At 48.1% G+C, this 8,555-nt stretch overlaps 1 protein-coding gene across 1 annotated transcript; it reads right to left on the bottom strand.

Annotated features, from left to right (window-relative positions):
* LOC132227662 (sperm mitochondrial-associated cysteine-rich protein) lies at positions 1-1,228 on the bottom strand. Its single transcript, XM_059683028.1, has 2 exons — positions 406-1,228; positions 1-62 (listed from the first exon to the last, which is right to left on the bottom strand). The coding sequence occupies exon 1, from the start codon at positions 1,206-1,208 to the stop codon at positions 702-704; it is 507 nt and encodes a 168-aa protein (XP_059539011.1). The 5' UTR covers positions 1,209-1,228; the 3' UTR covers positions 1-62; positions 406-701.
* Between the last annotated feature and the right edge of the window lie 7,327 nt (positions 1,229-8,555).

The raw sequence follows: 8,555 nt of genomic DNA, 5'->3' as shown, positions 1-8,555 counted from the left end.
GAGTCTGGGCTAGCACTCGGAGATTTGCAAGACAAGACATCCAGGCAGAGAGCACCAGATTCCTAAAAGCAAAGGACCATGTATGATGTCATGATATCCAAGGGGAGGAAGGAGCTAAAACCCCGCTGCTCAGCCTCCTCTTCTGGTCCAAGAGCCACTGATCTATCATCTTTACCTGACTCAAGATGAGAGGTAAGGGGTCCAGAGACTCTTGGGTCAGTTAGGGATATGGGTGGAGGTTCAAGGGCCAAAAAATGGCCCCTGGGCAGAGGGTCCCCTACCACCTCTAGAAGAAGAATTTATCTTATCTATGTGAACTCAGAGGAGCCAAGAAGAGTCCCCAAGGAGGGTGACGAGCCGGGGGGTGGGGGGTGGGGTGGGGGGGGGGATGGCCAACTTGCTTACCTTCAGAGGCCTTGCAGGAGGCTCTGAGAACAGTTTCCATTCCAAACGTTGCAGAAGAAGAGTTTCTGGAACCAGCAGGAACATGCCCAGAAACTAACTTCAAAGCAGATGCCTGTTCTCACCCCCAGGACTGAGGGGGAGGGAGGCCAGGGGCTCTAAGCAGTGTGCTGCCTTTACCTTCTGGGTGAGGGGTCCAGGTGACCCCTCTTACTCCACCCAGAGCTTCTGCCTCCTGAGGAAGCAGCTCCAGAAGGGCTCCAGAAGACTGACCGTCTCTTTAGGGGGCAATAGCCCGCCTAGACTATCAGACAGTGCCACCGAGAGGTGCGTTGTCCCCTGAAGCAGCAGCTGCAGTGGCCAATGGAGCCTGGAGGCCCCCAGGCAGGCCCTCTGCCACAGCCACAGTTGTTACTATAGGCCAAACAGGAGCTGGGACAGGCGGATCGGCCCTTGGCACTAGGGTAAATGGGGCAAGGTGAGGGATGGCAGTAGGTCAAGTGAGGATCAGAGCATGGGACACCAGAGCTATGGTGACAAGTTGAGGGAGGACAGGCAGGGCAGGAGCAGGTGCAGGGTGGGCCAGGGAGGCTGGGACAGGAGGGACAGGTAGCTGCATAAGAGGGGTAGGCAGTGCAGTTGCAGGTGGGATGAGGACAGGCAGGGCAGGGGCAGGCACAGGCAGAGGGAGGACAGGATAGACAAGGAGAGGCAGCTGGTGGGACATGCCCAGAGGGTGCAGGAGGTTGTTGGTGGGTGGCCTTCTTGTTTCGTGGCCCCAAACGTAGGCCCAGAGAGAAGTCCATTCAGCTGCAGAATCTGCCAGGCTCGGGGGTTGAGTGAAGGGGGGGGCAGGGGTAGAGTAGGAGGGGCGGACTGAAGTGGGGGCAGGTGGCGGTGTGTGGGGGGAGGGGTACAGGATTAAACCTAAGACACTGCTGATCCTTGTTGATCCTTCAGGGAGCTCAGACCTCTCCAATCAGCCCTCTTCTTCCAGGCCTGCCCAGCAATGCTCTCCTGTGGTGCTCCTCTCCACTGGAAACCTCTATCTGCACCAGACCAGAACATGCCCTTCAACTCGGACGTGCACTTGCATGCCTTCAGTCCTTGCTCACACTGTTCCTTCAGCTTGGAGTGCCTTTTCTCTTTTCTTCACCTGGCAAGGTCCTATAGCAGCGGTTCTCAACCTGTGGGTCGCGACCCCTTTGAGGGTCGAACGACCCTTTCACAGGGGTCGCCTAAGACCATCGGAAAACACATATATAATTACATATTGTTTTTGTGATTAATCACTATGCTTTAATTATGTTCAATTTGTAACAATGAAAATACATCCTGCATATCAGATATTTAAGAGTCTCATGCTCTACCGACTGAGCTAGCCGGGCACATATCAGATATTTACATTACGATTCATAACAGTAGCAAAATTACAGTTATGAAGTAGCAATGAAAATAATTTTATGGTTGGGGGTCACCACCACATGAGGAACTGTATTAAAGGGTTGCGGCATTAGGAAGGTTGGGAACCACTGTCCTACATAGTCTCTGAACTCTTTCCTTTTATTTAATCAAAAAGTATTTCTTGAGCCCTAGCTGGCTTGGCTCAGTGGCTAGAGCATTGGCCTGTGGACTGAAGGGTCCCAGGTTCGATTCCGGCCAAGGGCACATGCCTGGGTTGCAGGCTCGATCCCCAGTAGAGGACCTGCTGGAGGCAGCTGATCAATGATCCTCATCATTGATGTTTCTCTCTCTCTCCCCCTCTTCCTTTCTCTCTGAAATCAATAAAGAAATATTTTTTTTTAAAGAAAAAAGTATTTCTTGAGCTCCAGGCACCTGACACCTGCTTGGGTAAGGACCCCAGCCCATTACTCTCCAGCCCTGAAGAGATGCTTCAGGATCCCAAACTGTCCCCAGAAGTGACCTTGGGAAGCAGCAGCAGCAGCAGCAGCAGCAGCAGCAGTGCTCTGAGACTGAGCCAGGGATATTGGTGGGAGCTGGCAGCAGAGGGGGGATGCCTGGGTTCTGGGTGTTTCCAGAAGGGGCAAGTCCCAGGGGTAGGTGTGGAGATGCCTGGCTGTCTCTGGGAGACTGACAACCAGCCTGGAAAGACAGCTAAGTTTCCTCTTTCATTGAGCTCCCATAAAAGTGAGGGGTACGGTGAGGCCGAGACAGCCCCAGTGAGGTTGGGATGGCTCCAGTGAGGTTGGGACAGATAATGGGGACCAGTATAGACTGATGAACAGGGGTAGATGCAGAGGCAGAGCAGCATTGAACAGACTGTCAAACTACAGTGGGAAGCCTGGGGAGGGTTTGGGGAGGGGGGTTAAGAGATCAACTGAAGGACTTATATGCATGCATATAAGAATATCCAATGGACACAAGACACTAGCGGGTAGGGGCCGGGGGAATGTCAAGGGGGGGGGAAAAAGGAGACATATGTAATACTCTTTGTAATACTTCAAGAAATAAAAATTATTAAAAAAAAAAAGTGAGGGGTGGCACTGGACGGATATTAAAACCAAACAGGTAGCCCTGGCTGGTGGGGCTCACTTGGTTGACGTGTCCTCCAGGACACCAGAAGGTGGTGGTTCCATTCCCGGTCAGGGCACATGCCCAGGTTGTGGGCTGGATCCTCAGCGGGGAGCGTGCAGGAGGCAGCTGGTCAGTGATTCAGCATTAAGGTTTCTATCACTCTCCCCTTCTCCCTTCCTGTCTGAAATCAATAAAAAGATATTTTAATAAATAAATGGCTATTTTTTTTAAAACCAAATAGATAAATGAACAAATACATTAGCTTTTTTTCAGAGCACACAAATGGCGATGAAAAAAAAAACACAGGGTGATGTGATAAAACGTGACTCAGAGAGATGGATTCATCACAAGGGGCAGCTAGACAGCTCCCAAATAGTCAGGTATGACAGCCCTTAAGGGTTTGGGGGAGATAAAATCTGTCAAGCCCTGGCCAACCATGGGAGAGCTGCCTGCGGCTGAATGGAACCCAGGAGAAATACAAAGCTGAGAAGGGGATAAGGGTTGCTGGAGATTGCAATCTGAAATCCGATGGTCAGGGAAAGTGCTACTGAGAAATGATATTTTAGCAAAGACCTAAATAAAGTGAGGGAGCAAGTCACGGAGAATCCCAGAGAGGGGGGACAGCAAGTGCAAAGAGCAAAGAGGAGTTATAATGGCAGAGGTAGAGAGCAAGGCAGAGGCCATGGGAGCCACAGTAGGGACTTGGATCTTATTCCAAGAAGAAGGGAAAACTACTGAGGGTTTTAGGTAAGAAAGTATATGGCTTTTCTTGACTCTATGCCTGCCCCTGGTTAGAATGTTCTGCTTCCTGAGAAACTGGTACAACCATGCTGGGAAAAAGTTTGGCTTTATCTGATAAAGCTGAGATTACCTCTATATACACTTTGACTCTTAGATTTGTAGCCTCAAAAATCCTTTATTTAAAAATATATTTTTATTGATTTCTTAGAGAGAGAGGAAGGGAGAGGAAGAGGGAGAGAGAGAGATACAGTGATGTGAGGGAGAAATATTGATTGATTGCCTCTTGTATGCACCCCATGTTGCCATGACCAGGAATCAAACTGGCGATCTCTTGCATGTATTGACTGGGAAACATGTACAAAAATATTTTTAGCAGCACTATGATAGCCCAAACTGAAAACAACTCAAACATCCATCAATAATAGAGTAAAAAAAAATAAATTGTGCTACTATGGAAAACAGTATGGAGGTTCCTCTAAAAATTAAAAATAGAACCACCATATGACCCAGTCATCCTACTTCTAGGTATTTATCCAAAGAAATCCAAAACACTAATTTGGAAAGATATATGCACTCCTATTTTCATAGCTATAGCCAAGATATGGAAGCAACCTATGTGCCCATTGATAAATGATTGGAAAAAAAGAATTTTGTACATATAGACAATGGAATATTACTCAGTCATAAAAAAGAATGAAATTTTACCATTTGTGAAACGTGGATGGACTTAGAAGGTATTATGCTAAGTGAAATAATCAGACAGAGAAAGATAAATACCATATTATTTCCTTTATATGTGGAATGTAAAAAACAAAATAAACAAATAAAACAGAAACAAACTCATAGATACGGAGAACAAACTGAGGGTTGCCAGATGGGAGCGGGGTTAGGAGACTGGGTGAAATGAAGGGATTAAGAAGTACAATTTGGCAGTTACAAAATAGTCGCGGGATGTAAAGTACAGCGGAGGAAACATAGTCAATAATATTGTAATAACTATGTGTGGTGCCAGGTGGTACTAGGCTTATCGAGGGGGGTCGCTTCCTAGGTTATATAAATGCCTAATCACTGTGTAGCATACCTGAAATTAGTATATTAAATGTCAATTGTAATAAAAATTTAAAAAATAAATAAGTAGATTGTGATAGTCACACAACTGAATATTACCCAATGGTGAAAAAGACAGTTATATGCAACAACTTGGGTATATCTCACAAATAAAATAAAGACAAAAAAGTAACATAATATCATTCCATTTATATAAACCTCAAAAATAGGCAAAGTTGAGCTCTGTTGTTTACAGATGCACACAGAGGTGCTAAAACTATAAAGAAAAACAAGGAAATGATCTCAAAGGTCAGGAGGGTGGTTACTTCTTAGGGTATGGAAGGAATTATGGAAGGGACACCTGAGGTGTAGGGAATACTCTTTCTTGGGTAGCAGTTGAATAGGTATTTATTTTATTCCAATTTGTTTTGCACACTGTTCATAATATATTTATATACTCTTTCAGAAAGAGAAAATAAAAGTACCTCTTCTTTTTCTGCTGCACGCCATCTCATCCAAATCATTGTGGTTGAAGTTAGATATTCCTAGTCCATACACCTATCTTTCCCACCCAACCTTGCGGACAGCAACCTTTCCAATATTTCCTTTTTTAAAAAATATTTTGTTTATTGATTTCAGAGAGGAAGAGAGAGATAGAAACATCAACGATGAGAGAGAATCGATTGCTTCCTGCACAGCCCACATGGGGGATGGAGCCTGCAACCCGGGCATGTGCCCTGACTGGAAATCGAACCGTGACCTCCTGGTTCATGGGTCAACACTCAACCACCTAGCTACACTGGCCAGACACCTTTCCTATATTTCTGGCACCTCTCATTGCCTGGTATGTAGCAGATGCTCGATAACTATTTGCTGATGGGATTGAATTGAATTCCCCCAAGTCTCTCATCCCACGTAGAGGTGAGCAGCTGCAGAAGAGGAGGAAGACTGCCCGCCCCGGTGTGGCTCAGTGGTTGAGCACCAACCTATGAACCACGATGTCACAGTTTGATTCCTAGTCAGGGCACATGCCCACGCTGTGGGCTCGATCCCCAGTAGGGGGCGTGCAGGAGGCAGCTGATCAGTGATTCTCAGCACTGATGTTTCTATCCCTCCCTCCTCCCCTCCTCTCTCTGAAATAAATAAAAACATATTTAAAACAAAGGAAGAGGAGGAAGCCTGCTGTGGTGAAGAGGATCCCTAAGACCTGGGTTCTCATCATAGCTCTGCCACTTCTTAGTTGTGTGATATAGGGTAAGTCAATTAATGTAAAGAGGAATCGAGGCTGGTAAGGGCCATTCACACACAAACTCATTCACCAGGAGAGCCAAGAAACTGGCAAGCAGAATAGGCCTGGTACAAGGGGTGGTTCTCTCTGGTTCTCAGCTCCGTCTTCTGTGAAATGAATGTGATGTAAAATGGGTATGATAACTGCTAACTCTCTGGACTTCGGCATGGATTAAGTGAGTAATGTATATGCCTAGCACAATGTCTGGAACATTTAGGTGCTCAACAAAGGATAGCGTCCCAACGCCCTCCCCCCAGCATCTTTTCTTCAAAGGAGTCCACTAGAAAGGGGCAGCCAAACGTCAAAGATGGCACCAGAGTGTGGCCCACATCCTTGGGCCCCTTGAGGTTAAAGTGGAGATGTAGTCTGGTCCAGAGCTAGCAGATAGAAAGAGCTGATTGAAGCTGAACAGATCCCAGGCAGTTGGTGGGAGCTGGCAAGGTTAGTAAGACAGGGTCTGGGAATTTCCATCTAGGGGAAGTCCCAGGTGTGGGTGAAGGGGTGCCAAAATGGCCTCACCCAACACACTGGCCCCAGGGGATGTGGGCACAAGGAGGAAAGTGGGTCAGAGCAAAGCTGGGACTTAACCCCATTGGTCCCATGACCTCTTTCCCAGTTATGGAGGAGGCACAGCCTCAGAGAAGCCTGCTCCCTCCTCCTTTTCTTCAGAAAGGAAGTACATTGGAACCTTGGGGTCTGAGCAGGAGGAACTAGAAGCCCCCTATGGAGAGAGGAGAGGTAACCCCCTAGCCCCCAGATGCAGGTTCTGTACAAAACAGACTCTTAAATCCACCCCCGTGGTGACCGGCAGACACCTGGAGCGCTCACCTCACACGCACTCCAGGCAACTGTGGAGGCAGGCATGCTCCTCCTTCCAGGAGTAAGACAGGTCAGGGCTGGATGGAGAGGAGGGGAGGGTGCATGGGAGAACAGCTCAGATGAGTCTCTGGTGAGACTCCAACTGGGCAAACAGAGGCATTCTCACCCTGAGGGCTTTGCCAACAACTCGGGGTTTTGTTTTCTGTGTATAATCTTAGGTCTAAGTCTATGGATTCCTCTTCCCATCTGAGCCTTTGTTTCCCTTTCTGGAGGAGGAGATGAAGGGATGGGTGGAATCATACCAGGGCAGGGTGTTCCAGGGTCCTGCTTTGGCCTTTGGAGGTGCTTTGGCCACCCTCCATTTGTAGCATATCCAAAGCTAAGTGGGGAGCAGGAATGGAGGGTCCCTCTTCTTTCTGGGGGAGCAGGATGGCTGGGAGCCAGGATTCCAATTCCAGGGCCTTTGCACATACTCTTCTGCTGCCCTCCCTTCTCTTCACTCTACTCCTCACTCTTTCCCAGAAGCCTTTCCTGATGTCTCTGGCTGGGGGAAAACCCTGCTCCTATCCATTCTCATGTACCTTATGCCTCTCCACACTGGTTATCACTTGCAATTTTGCAAATTTTTTGGTTAATGTCTGACTCCTCCCCCAGACTAGGGGTTTGCAAGGGCCTAGTACAGTGCTTGGCATACAGTGGATGCTTAATAAAGATTTGTTGAATTCATAAAAGGTGCGAGTTTAGGGAAGAAATCTCTAGAATGATTTAGGCTAGTTTTAAAATTTTGTGTTTAAAAAAGTCAAGGCCTTATTCTATGTGGGATCTGGGCAGCACTGAGGCTGGTAAGGGCCATCCACACACAAAGTCATTCACCAGGAGAGCCAAGAAACTGGCAAGCAGAACAGGCCTGGTACAAGGGGTGGAACTGAGCAAATGCAGGGGTAACATCACAAGTATAGAAACATCAATGATGAGAGAGAATCAACTGCCTCCTGCACAGCCCACACCCAGGATCAAACCTGCAACCCAGGCATGTGCCCTGACCTGGAATCGAACCGTGACCTCCTGGTTCATATGTCAACGCTCAACCACCTAGCCACACCGGCCAGACAGTGGCACAGAGCAGGCCTGGGGAGGAGGTGGGAGAGGAGGGAAGGAAGGGAAAGTAGAAGACATGTGTTGTACAAAACATGTTTGCAACACACTCTCCCCGAGTGCCCTGGTCTCCAAGCCCCAGTGGCACTTCCATGCCTTAATGATGTCCTTGGGGGTTGTAACAGAGCTCCCCCAACCTCCCGCAGACACCTGCTAGCCACCTCTGAGCATGGCATAGGACATCCTCCCAGTACCATACTGAGCATGGGGAAATTACCTGTTCAGTGTCCTGATGCTGCTAAGGAGGGGGTGAGGGTGAAAATTTGGGGTGGGGCAATAATAGCAAAGGCAGGGCAGGTGGGACGGATGTCTGGGTGCTTTCCTTCTTACCATCTCTCCTTCTGGTTTTTGGGATGAGGGGCAAAGGAAACCCCGTTCTAGGGTCCCCAAGATAGCATTTCTCTAAATTGCCAGGGTGACTAAGGAGAGCCACCACAAACAGAACAAAGTCTAGAAACAGAGATGATCCAAGAGAAAGAGGAATAAGGGAGCTCTCTCCCCCGGTTTCCAGAGTGGGCTGCCCTCTTCCCACTCCTCCTCCTGGAATCCCCGGATAGAAGACTGGCTC

The sequence above is a fragment of the Myotis daubentonii genome, chromosome 2 (genome assembly GCF_963259705.1).
Source record: "Myotis daubentonii chromosome 2, mMyoDau2.1, whole genome shotgun sequence".
NCBI lineage: Eukaryota > Metazoa > Chordata > Mammalia > Chiroptera > Vespertilionidae > Myotis > Myotis daubentonii.
Note: the sequence above shows the minus strand (reverse complement) of the source record. Positions and strands in the feature narration are given on the sequence as shown.